Source organism: Dothidotthia symphoricarpi (assembly GCF_010015815.1).
Source record: "Dothidotthia symphoricarpi CBS 119687 unplaced genomic scaffold P153scaffold_12, whole genome shotgun sequence".
NCBI classification, from domain to species: Eukaryota; Fungi; Ascomycota; class Dothideomycetes; order Pleosporales; family Dothidotthiaceae; genus Dothidotthia; species Dothidotthia symphoricarpi.
In genome coordinates, this window is record NW_022985019.1 from 1,187,513 (window position 1) to 1,204,763 (window position 17,251).

The 17,251-nt window shown below is 48.5% G+C and overlaps 8 protein-coding genes across 8 annotated transcripts; 5 read left to right on the top strand and 3 right to left on the bottom strand.

The window, feature by feature from the left end:
• Window positions 1-128: 128 nt before the first annotated feature.
• On the bottom strand, window positions 129-929 carry P153DRAFT_386798 (uncharacterized protein; the record flags this gene model as incomplete). The annotated part of the gene is made up of 1 exon (XM_033670571.1): window positions 129-929. The coding sequence occupies one exon, from the start codon at window positions 927-929 to the stop codon at window positions 129-131; it is 801 nt and encodes a 266-aa protein (XP_033523072.1).
• A 1,194-nt stretch (window positions 930-2,123) lies between these two features.
• On the top strand, window positions 2,124-2,655 carry P153DRAFT_386799 (CNVH-domain-containing protein; the record flags this gene model as incomplete). Its single annotated transcript, XM_033670572.1, has 2 exons — window positions 2,124-2,262; window positions 2,324-2,655. The coding sequence occupies 2 exons, from the start codon at window positions 2,124-2,126 to the stop codon at window positions 2,653-2,655; spliced, it is 471 nt and encodes a 156-aa protein (XP_033523073.1).
• Window positions 2,656-4,164: 1,509 nt separating this feature from the next.
• Window positions 4,165-5,118, top strand: P153DRAFT_357993 (uncharacterized protein; the record flags this gene model as incomplete). The annotated part of the gene is made up of 1 exon (XM_033666763.1): window positions 4,165-5,118. One exon carries the CDS (start codon window positions 4,165-4,167, stop codon window positions 5,116-5,118), a length of 954 nt encoding a protein of 317 aa, XP_033523074.1.
• Window positions 5,119-6,621: 1,503 nt separating this feature from the next.
• On the top strand, window positions 6,622-8,456 carry P153DRAFT_386801 (uncharacterized protein; the record flags this gene model as incomplete). The annotated part of the gene is made up of 3 exons (XM_033670573.1): window positions 6,622-6,727; window positions 6,884-7,035; window positions 7,089-8,456. 3 exons carry the CDS (start codon window positions 6,622-6,624, stop codon window positions 8,454-8,456), a joined length of 1,626 nt encoding a protein of 541 aa, XP_033523075.1.
• A 495-nt stretch (window positions 8,457-8,951) lies between these two features.
• P153DRAFT_432283 (uncharacterized protein) lies at window positions 8,952-10,250 on the top strand (the record flags this gene model as incomplete). Its single annotated transcript, XM_033672958.1, has 2 exons — window positions 8,952-9,830; window positions 9,876-10,250. 2 exons carry the CDS (start codon window positions 8,952-8,954, stop codon window positions 10,248-10,250), a joined length of 1,254 nt encoding a protein of 417 aa, XP_033523076.1.
• Window positions 10,251-10,664: 414 nt separating this feature from the next.
• Window positions 10,665-12,971, top strand: P153DRAFT_42750 (uncharacterized protein). Its single transcript, XM_033672670.1, has one exon. The coding sequence runs from the start codon at window positions 10,804-10,806 to the stop codon at window positions 12,715-12,717; it is 1,914 nt and encodes a 637-aa protein (XP_033523077.1). The 5' UTR covers window positions 10,665-10,803; the 3' UTR covers window positions 12,718-12,971.
• Window positions 12,972-13,458: 487 nt separating this feature from the next.
• P153DRAFT_367778 (uncharacterized protein) lies at window positions 13,459-14,767 on the bottom strand. The gene has a single exon (XM_033668357.1). It carries the CDS (start codon window positions 14,585-14,587, stop codon window positions 13,766-13,768), a length of 822 nt encoding a protein of 273 aa, XP_033523078.1. The 5' UTR covers window positions 14,588-14,767; the 3' UTR covers window positions 13,459-13,765.
• A 1,044-nt stretch (window positions 14,768-15,811) lies between these two features.
• On the bottom strand, window positions 15,812-17,199 carry P153DRAFT_367779 (phospholipase, patatin family protein). The gene is made up of 3 exons (XM_033668358.1): window positions 16,881-17,199; window positions 16,585-16,827; window positions 15,812-16,529 (listed from the first exon to the last, which is right to left on the bottom strand). The coding sequence occupies exons 1-3, from the start codon at window positions 17,108-17,110 to the stop codon at window positions 15,941-15,943; spliced, it is 1,062 nt and encodes a 353-aa protein (XP_033523079.1). The 5' UTR covers window positions 17,111-17,199; the 3' UTR covers window positions 15,812-15,940.
• Between the last annotated feature and the right edge of the window lie 52 nt (window positions 17,200-17,251).

Consider the following 17,251-nt stretch of genomic DNA (forward strand, 5'->3'; position numbering starts at 1 on the left):
GGAGGTCAAAACAGGTTAAGGTCAGGGAGAGCGAGACAGCGAGGAAACGACCACTTTCGGCGCTTTTTGGCGCCTCTAACCCAAACAGTCAAAATGTGTAGAAGCAATATCGTCTGGAATTACGATACCTAGTTCGTCGAGCTTTTGTCTTCACTGGCTAGTTTATCGCACTCCCGATCGTAGTAAGCTTCCACATGAGTTTGTATCCACTCCGTCTGCTCATGAGTTACTTCCCCTACCATGTTCCACTCAGGATCCTTGCATATATCCTCAATGATCATTTTCAGGTCCCACTGAACCGTGCCAGGATTCGCAATCTTGCCTCCATTGCGTAAATCATCGTCGTCCGCAGCACTCCACCAACCATTTATATTCTTGGCGCAATTGCCGATATAGTCTCCCAGTTTCTTGAACCACCAATCACTTGGGTAACCAAACTGTTCAATCGTGAAGTCCGCGATGAAGCGCTCACCTTGTTGCGAAGTGATAATAAAAACCGAGTGATTGGGGGTGTCAGGCTCTGTATCGCTATAGTGGATTAGCATGAGAGGATTTGGCTTTACGAATAGCCAATCCACGCGGGCACCGATCGTCTGTAGTGATTTAGCAATGTGTTTTAGAAACACATAAACGGCAAAGTCGCAATAGTTGAGTTTTAATATCGCCGTTTGCAATTGCGAGGAGACCGGGACCGTAGACGGCGAGATCGTAAGAGGAAAGACCGATGTATCGTTCGCGAGTCTAAGCGGCTTTTCTACGTACAATGTATACATAGACATACCATCCTCTGGTCTGTTCGCGTTAACGATACGATCAATACACTCAACTGGCACTTCCTGGAGCAGGATATTCCATACGTGCCAGAACGGCTCGATGACCGACTTGATCTCCTCGAAATCGCCAAGTTGATGCCGAGGAGTACTGGTCATGGTTGTGCGCTCGACTGTGAACTCCACAGACTGAGCCTTTCTCTGTCTTGCCTGTCGAAGTTTTGAATCAGTCCAGAGGGCAGATTATCGACACGCACATCTAGACCAGCAGAGTTTGTGACATTGTAAACTCTTTATGACTTCAAGTTATTGTGAGGAGTGAATCTTTCTATTAAACACTAGGTGCATGTTAACATTGTAGAGGGAGAGTGTGTTTACACTGCAAAAGACGTTCGAGTCAGAGTAGACCCGTGTTCCAATGTGAAGTGGCTGTTTTGAGGTACTTTCGCCACAATCCCCTCAATTGTGTTATTTGGACTACGATGACGCTAAAGACACAATGTCAGGCCGGTTTCACAAGTTGGATCCGAGATGTTGTCATGTTTCAGCGGTTAGAATTGAATCTAACCCCGTGTACCAAGTACGAATGGGGTGGTGCGAGGTTCGTATGTTCGTATCCGGAGACAACTCAGGAAGCCAGCATTGGCGCAGCAGAAGCCACTTGAGAATGGAGCGCGGTTCATGACAGATTGTACAGTGAGGACAAGGTAATGCGATGGCTGGAAAGCTATGGTGGGGCATCACCAGCGCGTTCTGGACCCGCATCTGCCCCGCTTGATGAGGACAACCACAACAACATCATCATCAACACATTCCATGCTCGTTGATGGAAAAGTTCTCTCAAAGAAACTGACTCTGATTCTAATGCAGAGTGACTAAGTCGTCTCAGAGTGTGATCGAAAACGTGTTTACAGCAAGGCGCGAGACGATGTGGCAATGAGGCAATTACCCCACATATCATGTCCACAATGCCCTGCATCACTAAAGACGCATCAGCCCCACTGGCAATGCACATTTAATCACGCCACTTTGCGTGAAGCCCATTTGAACACAGCCACGTGGCTGGTTGATGGCTTGCTCACCGCGTAGGCGGGGGTTGATTGTAGTAAAGATCCATAATTGTGCTACTGGTCGAGCTGGAGCCTGATCGGACAATCGGCATGCGATCTTCTGAACAACGAACAACCGTCATGGAGGGGCTGCCAGTATATCGCTGATGACATTTAGGTATAGCGTGGGCCGCCTATAAAGCCCGTTGCCCCCCTCACCTCTACCACACTTCCAATCCGACTCCATCTACACACTCTCTCATTCTTTGAATTATCATCTCACCCCTCACACACCAAAACAAACATGCCTTTCCACTACAGCGCTGAAGAGGGGTCGATTCGCATCGAGGACAACCACATCCTGAAGGCACGCCTCAAGGACATCAACGGTAACTACCAGGATGCTGAGATTGACCTGAACAACCACATCGGTAACGAGAACGGTACGTACCAAATAACTTCCAACCCTTACGACCTCTATAGGCGTTACTGATACCATCGTAGGCCACTTCTCCTGGGACGCCACAGGCTTCGGCGGCTCCGCTGAAAACGTTCACTTCTCCATTGAGGGTGATGGCTCCGTCCCTGTCCTGCGAGCTGGTCTTCAGGATGTTGAGGGCAACTACCAAGAACGCGATCTGAACTTGGCTGAGCGTATCGAGAACAACAACGGCACCTTCTACTACAGTACGATTCCTCGGCCCTATATCTACCTCGTATCTGCTGCTAACGTCGACTCTAGACTAAGTTCGTCAAATCGAATTTCGTTGAAGCGGGGGATTCTGCGCGGAGATTCGATACATGTGCCTGCTTTCCATAATCTGAGCAGCACATAAAACAAAGTCATGTATTGTATTAAAATATACAACCATGCCATCGCTCCCACGTGGCCTCGTCGAAAGCATGTCTTGTGCCGATACAATTTCCCTGGTGATATTCCCGCTGCCTTCTTTGATGCTATTGACTAAGTCAATGTCTGTCGCCTTCAGAGGTATGCTCACCCCATGTGTTGTTGTTGATGGCTTTTCGCGTGTCAAAGTAACACCGTGTTTTGAGATTGACCAGCATCAAATATGTGCCTCAGGTTTTCCAACAGATTATCTGTTAATACCATACGAAATCCACCCCATTTCTCGGATCTTGCCTCGTTTAATAATCCAGGCCTAGCGCCGAAACACTTCCTCCTGGTCCAAGTACTAAAAGATAGCTCACACCTGTACGCATGCCCCATAGTTTTAAACCATCTTCACTTGACATCCAATAATGGCCTAAGCCTTGACCAATCTCGCTTGCGTATCGACAGAATGCGGGAAATTTGGGCGCCCCTCTTCTACGACGACACATTCAGTCTCAAAGAGTTGCGAGGGACTCGATATTGGTACAAAAGACAGTCGACGACAAGTAAGACCCGCTGTTAGCTTTTGGAGATATCAAATCATGGAAACATGACGATGAAGCCTGGGAAAACAACCATCGTTAGAAAACTTTGGTGCTGCTCATATTGAGGAGTATGGGCTGCACAAACAGGTGACAATCATGGCAACATGACAGCAGCTGACGCGTCTCGCGTTGTCTAATTGTTATGAAACAACATATTTGTTTGTCGAGGTTCTATCTTTTGCAGGTGTCCGATTCTGATGACAACGACGAGCCACCTTGGCGGTGGAGTTGTCGCGACTCCGGCGCGTCAAGAAGACGCTAAGAATGATGAGTAAGCTTTTCGCGCGTGACATCATGCTCCTGTCGTTGCTTCCCATAAGTCCATCATGTTCACCACACTTACTTTACCATCAACCAACTCATTGAAGGTTCTCTCGGTAATTGTTAATACAACACAACACTTAACCAAGTGAAACATATGATAGTGTGCTACCTACCAGGGAGAAATTGTCAGACTAGTCAGTTCTAGGTTTTCCTGCTTAATGCTAGTTCAAAGAGATATTTGCTGTTGAGAAAAAGGGGTAGATCAAGATGCACGGGTTGCTGACGCGTACTTTTCAGAATGACGTACATTCATCATGTCGCTTCCGTTCTTTAAGCAATGGCAACCATTTGTGGGGAGCAATTGCGAAGGAAACATGGGACTTTGGAAACTGCTCTCGCCGCAAACAACTAGGAATCTTTGTCTCACACGTCCAGCATGTTACATATCGCCATGCACTTGCAAGTACAAGACGCGACAACTTCAATCATCCTACTAGATATACACATCTTTCCGTAACTCTACCTCACAACGCATTCTCCTCGCCCTGCAATCTCTTCTATTCCCGCTATACTGCCAGGGTCCACTCACACGCAACCTGTCACATCACCCAAACGCTGCGCCGACCTGCTATCCGAGTCGCATGTGTATCGCTACAGATCTTGCGCAGCTCAAAGCCGAGCTGGGCGAGCAAGCCCATCTGCTTGACTATGCCCCACGAAGCAAGATCAAAACAGAAGTTAGTAATGACCCGGATGGGATCTCCTTCAAAATATTGTTCGGTTACCTTCGAGAAAAAGCCACAAACGATACAAGGAACATCTGGGTGCACTTGATTCCCGCGTCTAGGTATAGAGGTAATGTCGCAGTCCATTTCAAATCGTATGACGCACATGGCCACCACTATGAAGAGTATGAAACAGCTAGAATCGGCCGGATAGTGTCTGGATGCCACTCTGCATTCAAGGTTTCCGGCAGATGGTCCAAACCGAAGCTCATCGCACTTGCGAAATACTACTTTCTCGTGAAACTGGTCGAGATCGGCCTGGACGAGGATCTGAGAAAGACACAGTACGGACTATCTCTGTCGGGCTCATTCTGCCATGACGTGATTATGGCATGTTTAGATTTCAGGGATGAGGCGGAGAGAACGAACTGTCCAGGGCGGCGGGCGACACCGCCTCGCTGCGTTGTTGAACATGTGGATACGACAGATACCGACTCTTCCAATAAACTGAAATTCGAATCGGATACCGATTCGACCGATACGCTGCTGGGGGAAGTCACCCAAAACCCATCAAATCGGGCTACGAGCGAAAGAGAAGTGAATTTTGCTCTTGTCAGCCTCGGTACAGACGAACTCGTTCAGATGCTGGCTGATAGTCACGACGACGAAGAGAGGATAACAGAAGAGATTGACACCATTGGGGAGAAGATCATCGCACTACAAGCTGAACAGGACGCCAAAGAATGCGAGCGGCTGCAGCTTGCAGAACGGCGACACTTCTTGCTCGAGGCAAAAACTGGGGATGAAATCTATTCGCTGGGACGTAAGGTTGAGCGGATGCATGGTAGTAAGCGTAGAAGAGTTGAGTGAGAGCATGCCGGGGATGTTGGGATCAGCGTGTCTTATCAACCGTGTATCAATGTCAAATTCCTGTATCGGGTAGCTCGATGATAACGTATGTTATGATGCCTTCCAAACCCCGAACAGCAAACGCGATTCAGATGGCTCCTATGTGGCACCTTTCGTGGAAGAATCATATCTCATTGATCGCATACTATCTCGTCGATCAGTCCTTCGGTGTCTGCCCTGATTTACAGCAAACGGAAAGGTAGAGCTTCATGCCACCGAAAGTATTCTTCGCTCGCTCTGCACACACTTAGTAACTACTACATACCGTCTTTTAATCCAAGCTTCGCATATTTGTCTGATTTCCGCACGACTTTTTCCTGATAAAAATCAAACATTATACAAACAGTTACATCTCAACCTCGAAGTTCGCGCTAGCTCTGCATATAGTTGTGATTCTTTCCTACTTTGTCCACGTCCGATCCTTCGTCAAGATGACGTTGAACTTCCAAGGTTCCTTATTGAGCGCGCAACAATCTATGTTCAATACGAAATTGCATTTGCGGCTTCCAAAATCTCTTTGTATGGTGACACAGTGGAGCACAAGACGTGTAGTTACATCTTCTTCCCCACACATTCCAGACACGATGGCAGTAGGACAGAAGATGGTTAAGTGCTAGACCTTTAGGGTCACACATACGCTCTGTGGATGAGTTTCAGGAGGAGTCACGCTCCAGGCAAGCCATAAGTTCATTGATGTTTTGAAGTTACCGTCAGACATCTCTTCCTCCAGCCGAGTGCTCACTAAATACAGGTGCCGATGAATCAAGCAATTTGTTGTCGCGCGTTTGCAATGTAAGTACACACTGTAGCCACCCGTATAAGCGTATCAGATTCCGATGAAGTTTACTCATGACTTTTGAGCGGACTTGGTCAGAACATCTCACAAAAACAGATGACTATACTGGACAACCCAGGCATGAGTAGCAGAAAAGATCATTTCCAAGCGAGAAGAGTGAGACGTATATTATAACAGCTATGAATTTCTCAATCCCGACTGCGTACTGATCAGCATGATATATCTATGAATGTGCCACATGGAACAATAACTGATGATGTGATCAAAGTCGGTGAGCACGCGGAAGTGCGTTACCGACGGGTTTCTGCATTTTACTAAGATGTAGGCTCGGAACAATGATGGAACTGCTCACTAGCGTTTTTTTGACAATGTTTCCCGTCGCAACCTGTAAACTTTCCCCTTGTTGACCCCAAGAGCGCGTCGTGCAAACGCGCTAGCGTCACCTTCACTCACCTCACAACATAAAACGCGCCCACGGTTCTGCGACTGGCTCGACACCGGTCCCCATTTGCGTGACCCCACCATCAACTAGTTGGTGTTCTTGACTTTGTAAGTGAGGTCAACTGCTTTTTCCAAACATTGTTGCTAATATTGATTGCTCATGAAGACCTCCAATGTCACCGCTTCCTACCTCTGCACACGGTTTCACAGCTCCTATTGTACCCAACATGGTTCCTCAAGGGCAGAAACTTACCTCTAGCAAGGAAGTCAGTGCAGAGCCTCGCCTTGGAATCACTACCATGGTCAAGATGTTGAGACAAGAAATGGGCGACAGTGCGACTCTCCTCAATCTTCTGCCTATAGACAGAGTAGAGATGATACGTCAAGACGAAATGCAGGGTTGCATTCCTCACAAGATTAAACTTGGCTGTGATCCAAGCGCACCTGATACCACACTCTGGGTATATATGTGTACTCATGTCCGTGCAGATGGCTTGCCCGACATCAAGATATATGGGTTGGATAATAACGCCACCTCGAGAGCGCATTACACTCCCGACGCACTCTTTGCGAAAGGAGATCTACGCAAAGAGTTCGTACCTGTAACCAGAAACAAGAAGGATTTTGCACCATTCGTAAAGGTAAGGCGGCCGTCAGATTACATTTGTACACATAACCTGACCAAACAATCCAGTGTTGCTTCATCTTGAAAGGTGCAGAGATTCCTACCGAAGCAACGATCACGGAGAACTTCATCAAGGGACTCAAGCGAGCTTGTCGCAAATACCCTGGTGCAAACGAGGACACTCAGAGCAGTGAAGCTGCTGATGAAACTGGGGTCTCGTCAATAGAGAGCCCCCAAGCTGCAACTACTACAGGTGTCGGCAAAGATACACCCGCCAAGCCTAATCATCGCATCCGTAAATCTGAGCAAAAAGGCTCATTTGGTCAACGATTCAGCTTACAGGCCTCTATCAATCCTTCTCCTTCCTCTGACGAGCAGGTCCGCGCAGGATCGGTCCCGGTAACTCCAACCGCTACCGGTATGAGCATTAGGGATGTGTTCAGGGCATCGTCAGCTGCATCTGCACGCAGGAAAGGAGAACCTGAGAACCATCACGCGCGCGAAGACATGTCTGCTGTCAAACTCCAAAAGCGCAACTATGAGACTTTTTTCAGTGAGCCTATGCTCTTGATCAATACGACCAACGTCGTTCATGAATCTGTTGAGCTGTCTGGACCGGATTATGAGTTCACCAACCAGGAATCAGCCAATCCCCAGTCCACGACACCCATAGCTACATCTACGCTTGGCCCCAAGGAGCGAAACTCGGAGCAGGAAGAATGCAAGCAAGAAGACTCTCAGGTGAAAGGCTGTAAGCGGGAAGGCTCCAAACTGCAGACGAACCTACCTGAATCTGCCAGTACTGGTACAGTTGATGTTACCTCATTGTTGGACATTGTGCCTGAGCATACAAACAAGGCATCTCATGGACGCGTGAGGGCAACTTCGTCGGCAACCTCATCGACACCTGCAAGCCGTCACCAGATCAGTGCTACTACTTCATCACCAGCTTTGAACCCAAACTTCGACAAATACCTAGACCTGAAGAGCGAACATGACAGTGTTGCCTCAGGAATTGAGGCCATCACTGAAGCTATGACGAAAATCGATCTAGAGTATCGTCCTAGACGCAAAGCTATGGCGCACCACATCGACGAAGAACTCCCTAGGCAGTTCAAAGAGAAATTGAGGAAAGATATACAGCGATTTGCCGAGGAGCAAAAAGCAAAGAGTAGAGCAGAGCTTGACAATGCAGTCTCAATGTCGAAGGAAAAGTATCACGACTTGAAGAAAGAACACGAAGGGAAGCTACAAGTCCTAAACGACGAGAAAAAGGAGAAAGAACAGGAAATGTTTGCATTGAAACAATCCATTGAGCGGAAAAAGAAGGATTTTACAGCTGATCAAGTTTGGGACCTGGTCGACTATGCTGGGGAGAATGCGAGAAAGCGTCAAAAGATTGAGCACATGGAGGTCGATAGTGAGATGGGCGAGTAGGTAGTGTGTCGGCATCGGACTTATGGTGCTTAGGGATTGTTGCTATTTCCATTGTTTCTTCTCTTGGCCTGGGTATTGGTCATGTTGGATCTACTGGGATTAAACTTGTACAACCCCAGAAGCGCGTATCGGGACAATGACTAGTGGAAAAAGTCCTTTAATGTGGATGAGAATCGCTGCACCAATCGACTGATTCAGTAGCTTAGATGCCATTTGTTTTACGTGTTTATGATTGAGGAGCTGTGACAGACAGGCTTCCCTCTCACCGTGAGTGTTCGTCTTCACCGTGAGCGCACTTTTCACCTCGTGGTAGTCACGAAGAAAGGCCAACATAAATCGACGTTCATCTCGCTATAACTTCTCAAACTGAAATTCTCTTCGATCCTTACGACACCATCACCACGTGTGTACTTCAACCTACTCAATCTCATTTCTCGTAAGAGCTCCGAGCCTGGCAGTCGACGGCAAGCCAATTGTGTACTCGGACGCGTCAGTATGGCCCCCAAGAAAGGCCCTTCGTCTCAAGATGTACTCGCTGCAATAGAAAAGATATGCGGGGAACAAGCACCGCTACTCGCCAATCTGCCCAGTGACAAAGTTGATGTTGTCGCCTACAACGACGTACCTCATCTTCATTCTCATCATCTTCCCTCCAAAATCAAGATCGGCACTTACATTTACAACTCGTGCACCAAACCCGACGGCACGGCAGACATCTTGAAAGCGATAGTTTGGGGTTATCACGAGTTGTATCTTAGATCAGGACCATCACCACAAATACGTATGCTTGCATTTGGTGCAGATGGCAGTATCCTCCGATCCGTCTCCTTACAGTTTGTCTTGGAGAACGTGGCGTTCGAAACCGCTTTCATCCAAGTGCGAAACATTGCCGATTTGTCCACTCTATTGAAGTACTATTTCCTCAAGAAAAATTCGCAGGCTTCACTTCCACTTCCGATACCGAGAGAATTTGGAACCAGGCTCTTGGCTGTCGCTCGTCTGACCAAAACCGCAGAGGTGGAGATGCAGTTGCGGGTCCAGCCTGAGCATATTATCGATCTCACACTTGACGATGCTCCAGCTACCCGGCCCTCCGGACCAGACTTGCGAGTGAACCTAGGTCACTGTAGCAATGCGATTACCAGTCATATGTCAACTTTCCGGGCTCCAAATCCAAATGAAGGCCCCAACACCAGTATCCTTCAAACCGATATCACTGAGCAACCCTCACGCACATTGTCAAGCACGTTCGAAAAGGCAAAGAAAGGGTCGCCTGATCCAGACGCAGGTCTCAATACCTCGAAAGAACAGAACCTTGTACAGATCGCTGATTCCACTTCAAATCTGTTACAGCACACTCAAATACCCGAGTTTGTAAGTCAATTCATTCCCTTCCTTGAATCTTCTGATAACGTACAGATCCCTGGAGCTCATCTTGTTCCGCTCGCCGCAAGGTTCCTTACTCCGTACCGTCAATTTGAAGAGGCAGAACAGCAAGCCAACGAGCGACTTGTTGAGCTTCAAACAAAAAGGGCAGAAAACAAGGAAACAATGACCCGCATGAGGAAGCAGGCTGAAGAGTGGAATATAGTCCTGGGTGAGATGGAGACGGACGACAATAAGGATATGGTAGAAGAACAGAATCTTATCATGAGGAAGGACGACCTCCCTCGTAGACAAAAGCGACTTCTCGACGACCTACCTCTTGAGTACAAGCTACTCATAGATATTGGTCGCAAGCTTGGGCACTGCGATAATGGATACAAGAAGCAGAAGACCGAGTCTGTGAAATGAGCAGGACAGTGCTGGATGGGCGTTCTAACTCTGGAGGATCGTATACCAATAGATACATTGTACATATCAGTAAGGCTGAATCGATGATATCTGTTCCCACTGATGACGATGTCGGGCTGTAGAACTTGATCACACCACAGCATCAAGAGACCTCATTAATCGGGTTTGGCTCGATTTGAACCGAGCAAAGATGCAATGAGTATCTCAGATACTTGCAACGATGCACTTCTGCCGAGTATACCCATTTTGAATATATGCGTTGTGACCCTTGTCAGGTTGGATATCCTTGGAACGTGTGCTATGCATGCGTTTGACGCGTGATTACGTGGGTTCGCATTCATTTGTAGACATCCCTACCTTCCCTTGACACTCTTCATCCTCAAACTCGCCATTCCCCTAAATCATAACCAGTCACACAAGTCGCACGCGTGTACTCGCTTTGCACGCGTGCGCCTTATACTATTTTCGCCCGCACTTTCCTTCTACATCGACGCGCTAGGGTGTGCGCACACCATAACAAACAACCATCTCAAGCCCACTTTGCTCTCTCGTCATGGCGGTCAAAATTCTGAATCCACAACCTCTACCGTATCGGTGGCAATCGTCTCTAAACAGACTGCAGAAAAAGATCAAAACCAGCGAACACACTTTGAAACTACTGCCGACGGTCGACGCCCTTACCTTCTGCGAAGCTACGCATCTTGAGAAGAACACGATCAGACTCCACCTCGGTCATCGTAATCAGGCAGATGGCGCGCAGGCGAGTATTTGGGCACACGTTCACTTCGATCGCAAACGAATGAAGCCGCCTGTTGTGTTTGAAGACGAGATCAACACGCAGGGTAAAGTAACACGATATCCACGTTCAGCAACATCACTCCTGCGCAAAGCAACTGGGTTGCAACCACCATTCTGCTTCCTTGAATTTGACCCATCCGACAAAGTAGCTAATGTTCGCGACATGATTTGTGCACTTGTGCTCTATCTATTCCTTGCCGCTGGCCTTGACGACTGCGCTATACACTGGAGCAAGTTTGACAGTAGTCTTGTACATGCGCTTGAATACATCAACAGCCGTTGTGAATATCATGATTGGCTACGAAACGGAGCGATATATCGGCCTTCAACCGATAGAGAAGCGAGTAAAATCGAAAAGACGTTGTTGGAAGGATTCGAGGACACAACAACTATTGAAGAGCGAGAAGCAAACGAGCAAGCAGTGGCCGGAACGGATGCCGTCAGCGTCACACAGAGCAACAGAGGGAGACTTCACTCAATGAGAATCTCTGTCGTCCCCAGACCTACGAGGATGACAGGGCCTTACTTAGAAGAACCCGAGAGGGGAGACACGACATCTGAGGGTTCCGGAGTAGATTCCGGCGACAACTTGGACGATTCACAAGAAACCTCCAGGAGAGACCAAGGTCTTGTGGGTTGTACAACTGTAAGGGCGTCTTTGATGATACGACTCAAGATCGACCCGGAGACACTGGCAGAGATTATGGCCGGAGATATATCAACCCGGCGCCTGGTAATCCCTGACAGTGAAGCTGGAACGGATGATATGGAGATTGATGAATTGGAACCGAACGCGCGAGGAACAAACCATGAAGACCTTCCAGTGCCTTCCATCGAGATACAGCCTCCATCCCAGCAGGAAGATTATGTCAAATCCAACTTTAACGTACATATGCCCAGCGATGGCGATCCAACTGATGGACACGATGGAGTAAATGGGCCTGATGGAGCACGAGGCAGTGCACGAGACAGCGGTTTTGTGTCGGCGGTCTCATCGCCCAGCTTCTCATCGGATCATATAAGGCTGGCGTCAGATCTTCAGGGCCAAGATGTACACAGCCGCTACGAAGGTACTAAAGAAGTAGGAAATGAGCGCGAAATGTCCAGAGATGGTACCGAGTTATCGAGAGATGACTCTGCCACAACATCGTGTGGTACGAACGGCCCTAAAGAGCAGCTTCCTCCAGTCGTCAAACCCCTCCCGGTATCGAGCAGCGCGAACAAATTGAGAAGCGTGTCAGTGATCAGTATCGGCAGCTCGAATGGTACTGGAGCACATGGTGTGTCTGTTAAGCCACTGCTAGGTCTACGACATCCATCTCAGTATTTGGCAGCACGAACCTCAAACACAGCAAAGTCTCCAGAAGTCATCAACCTATGCAGTGATGACGACGGCGATGACGATGACAACATCCTCCCAGAATCAAGAATGCGGGTCGAAGCTACGCCTGGTATACCAAACGCGGCACCGTACATAACCTCCAGAGCTATGAGTTCAGACAGCGGGAGGGTAGTTACTGGCATTGCGGGAAGTCGAGGCGTAAAGAGGAAAGCGGGCGAGAGCGTCACGAAACCCCTACCCCATGAAGATGATGACTTTGTTGTGGAAACAACCGGCGATGGCTGGCGACAGGCTACTTCGCGGCAGTCGCAATCGCAGCGGCCGTGAGTCAGTCTTGAGGAGTTTATGGAAAAAGCATGTATATGGCCATGGATACATGTCTTATCTGCACCAGTCGGATGGAAAGGTCTTGAGGGAATATATAACCTGTACAAGACGCCCGACAGCTTGTACCAAAATGCCACGAACAACAATGGAGTCCTCCAAAGATGTTAATCGGATATAGATTGCGAATCTCACTGGAATGCAACGATGACGTCGACGTAATGCATAGCGCGCTTTCCAACAATCATTAGCGTGTCGTTCGCGACGCGTCGTTGAGTAACTCCTTCACCTCCACTAGCTCGTACCTCTCGCTCACATCTATGCGATATGGCCAGCGTATGGGTATTAAAGTCCCATGGCTCGTTCGTGAAGATACTGCGTTGTCCCTGCATGTCAAGATGGGCACCAATTTTCAGCCTAGCATGAGACGATATTACGCTACAATTACGGCCTAGAAGTTTCGAAATTCAACAAAAACAATCTCCCTAAAAGAACCACGCCAGCAAACCCTATGGAGCCACTACACAGAAGCAGTTATAAATCTAGATGCCTTCTTTGGGGAGTTTGCCAACAGATGGCGGTTGGACGTGTTTTGCGACACATGAGGTGTGCACAAGTGGGAAGATCACCAGATCCTCTCAAAGTGGCCACCGAAAGTTATGGGTATGATGACGCAGGAGAAATTATTTTATCATTTATATGATACTCTGGGTGGCATGGAACAATACGCTGACTTTGAGAGCGAGGACTGAAGATCCTCACGACAGAAGGATAGTTCACTTTCTTATGCCTATTACTACTTTCTTCGATATAGGCCATGACATTTGCTGTGAACCACGATTGTACCAAGTTTTTTAAAATATAGCGTCTAATCATAACATATTGATGTATCGTCTCTCGATATGCACTGTCGACCCATCACCCATCGTAACATCCGTGGTATCATCCAAAAACCTTCCAGCTTAGCACTCTACAACACATATACTGAACGTCATTGCTAGGTTCATAGATTGGAAGACCGTAGAAACCAACCCATGTAACATAACGGACTTTACCACCTGCCCTGAGGATACCCTGTTCCTGACACAAGCGAAGGAAGAGGTCTCGCCGGGCCCGAGACCATAGAGATTGAATCATTCGGTCCAATCTCTGATCCCACTCCCCGCAACGGAACCCAATGTTCCTGATAGTGGGTCGGAGGAAATACGGCCTTATGGTCGGGTGTAGAGGGTGGTTGGGTTTTGCGGTTGAAGCATTCTCGGATGGTTTTCAAGAGGTACGAGAGTAAAAACAACCCAACTACACTTCCGACGACGATTCCGACGATAGTCGTGGTAGAGAGGCCAGCCAATCCAGAAGAGCCGCTTGAACCTGACGTCGAACCTGAAGTCGCCGTAGGTACAGAAACGACCCCTCCCGTCGTTGTCGCGGTAGCAGATACCGTTGCTGGTAGAGCCGCAGCGACGTAGCCTTTCTCTTTGCAGTACTGAGAGTATATGCTGCCTGCGGTCGATGCATCGATAGCGACATCGCCCACTGAGCACTTGCGCTTCACACAGCTGGTGAGATACACTTGCGCTACCGCTTGCAGATCCGATCGACAGTAGCAGTCGTTGGTTGCGAGGTAGTTGTTTGCGTTACAGTCGGTATGGGTCGCGCATTGGATCTTCTCTCCGAGGTAGTCATTAGGACAGAAGTCGTTTGATTCGTCTTGGAAGCAACCTTGTGCGCAAACCTTTTGGATAGCATATGCAGAAATTGTGTTGATGTTTTGGGCGACGGTGCCGATTTGAGCTTTTGCAAGTGGTATGGCGAGGAAGACGGCACACGACGAAAGGAGAAACGTTGGTAGGTTGAGATGCGAACGAGTCATGGTTGAGACAGTTATACCCAACTGCGCTGGGTAAACTATCATGGGGGGGATGAGGTTTCTGCGCAAGAACAACCCGTCTGGACTGCGGGGTGGTAGTACAAGATAAGGCTACCAGGGCACTTTCTTCAGCTCATATCTGGCGGCACGAGACCCAGGGCAAAAGTGCGCCACACACGGTTCTTCTCCCGCGTGGTAAATATACGTTCCCAGGGTGTTGGTCGATCTTCCGCTTGTTTCTTCCCGTATCAGCGGCCAAGACTGCACATCGCAGGGGTGCCGCTCGTGGCGTTGCATGGGCGGCTAACCGCTCTTATAAGCCTGTGAGGTGTAGTCTTGGATGAAAGACGATGAAACATCATCCATAGACAAGGGCAGAATTCAATATTCATGCAAATAGGATGGATCATTGTGGAACACATCTTATACACCTCAGCGGACACAGCTATGTTAAGCACTTCTTCGATGTAAACAATAGTAGAACACAGCCAACGGGAAATGTCCGGGTACACGTATGACTCAAACGAAGACAAGACACATTTTGTTGCCGATTACTCGGATCTCAAGAACGTGGTCGTCAAGCATGATGCGATTATTCCAATTCTCATGTCCGCCTAGCCTGTTTCCTAAATACCCTCAGATACTTGTCCGCATGCTCCTCATATCTTTCCATATTTAGATCTTCGAAACTCCTCAGCCCGTTCAGCCGCCGCTCTATCAAAACCTCTGCACCCTCCCTACCTGGCCAGTCCCTGGGCTCCACGCCGTTCGCCCTCGCCTGCAGATATGTCTTCCAAGCCGTAACACAAGCCAGCATAAACTCTACTTGTGCCACCATACATTTGTCTCCTGTGACTAAGACGTTTTGCAGCGCTGCGTCGCCGAACTCGCGAGCTTCGTCTGCGTATCGCTTGCGATCTGATAGTTCGCGTGTCTTCACGCTCAGAGCGAGGGATGCTTCCATGAGTTTTTGATAAACGCGGGAGACTTGTTTGGGGGAAGCTGTGGGCTCGTTCTTGAGGTATTGTAGAGCTTTCGAGAAGAACTGAAGGGCCTTGAGGAGATCTTTTGTTGTGATCCGGTCTGGAGAGACTTTGAGGTGCGAGTTGCCCGTGTTGATGAGTTCTACTATGAGGAGAGTCAGTTACGTTTTGTCGGCAGGCAGGCGGGCAGTAGGTACTCACAGATCTCCGATGGTGTTGCTCGGGCTTGAGTCTTTGACGGTGGTGATACCGCATGAGCCGATGTTTCTTCATTGATCTTGCGAATGAATTCTGCATTTGGCTGATCTACAGGCAAGGTTATCAGCTAACGTCTGTTCTCTCTAGTTTGCGCTGAACACTAAGCAGGAAATCTCTACGTACATTGCTTCATCCGCAGGTTCTCCACGCACTCTTTGACCCTTCCAATCGTACCTCTCTCATGCAAATATGTCGAAGTTGATGCCTGAATCAGATCTTGCTGTTCGTACTCCTGTAACTTCACGTTCTGCAGTCCCTGATCCACATTGAACCTGAACACCCGACCCTTCTCCACACCCTGACTCCAATGAAACAAAAAACGTTGATTTGTAGTTTCCGTCTGCGTGGCTTCCTTCTGTAATGTCTCCACCAGATGCTTCATGCCTTTGTCCGAAACGCTACGTACACCTAGAGCCCCGGTGCCGACAGAGATGAAGCATTTCACGAGGGGTTTGAGATCGCCTGTTCCTCCACACCACAGCTCTGACGCTTCTTCTTCGACCTCGAAGGTCGGGTTGTTGGCACCGAAAGCGCCATCGACGAACTTACTACCCGCGATGCCAATGTCGGAGAAGTACGTCGGCGCGGCAGAAGTCGCAAGAGCAGCTTCGAGGATAGTAGGTTGGAACTCGCAGCCAGCTGGGATGCGGTAGTTGTGGAGTCGGGTTATGGTATTGGTCTTTTGCAGATTCGTGCAAACAAAACTGACGCAGTCAACACTGAGCGAATCTTCCTGGACCTAAGCTTGAAGATGCTCACACTTTGCATCTCGGGCTGCTTGTGATCTCAAATTTCTCGTCAAGAGACACGCCGCAGTCTTTGATTACCTTCGATATCGCATCTCTTAGCGCTTTGGACGAGAAGCGTGGCTTCACACCACCCATAACACCTATGATAGACCGATTCTCCTTCTTCTCGAATACTCGCCTCATAAGTTCGGTGTACGCTTTGATGCAATCTTCAATCGACATCTCGAGACGACCAAGCATGATCGCAATGAGTCTTAGACAACAAATCAGCGCAAGTGTGAAGCTTGTGAGTGTTCATGTCCGTACCCTCCCGTACTCGTCCCACCGATCAGATCAAAAATCTCATACGGTTTTCTTGGTTGTAACCCGGCTTCTAAGCGCGGGAAGTTCAGTCTGTTCATGATGTTTCGCAGAATGTAAAGTGTCGACAGACCACGAACGCCTCCACCATCCAGAGAAAGAAGACAATACCCTGTATTGTCGAGAGTCTGCGCATTGCTAGCCTGTACAGGCGAAGACGCGGGAGAGGTCGCCATGGGTGTATCGACAAACTGCGATGCTATGACTTTAGATGCTCAAAACATGCGGTACGAAACGTAATACATGAGGTAGTCAGCGATTCACAACTCCAATGCAGATTGGGCTGGAGCTTGTTTTGCCTTGTATCTTCCAACGTT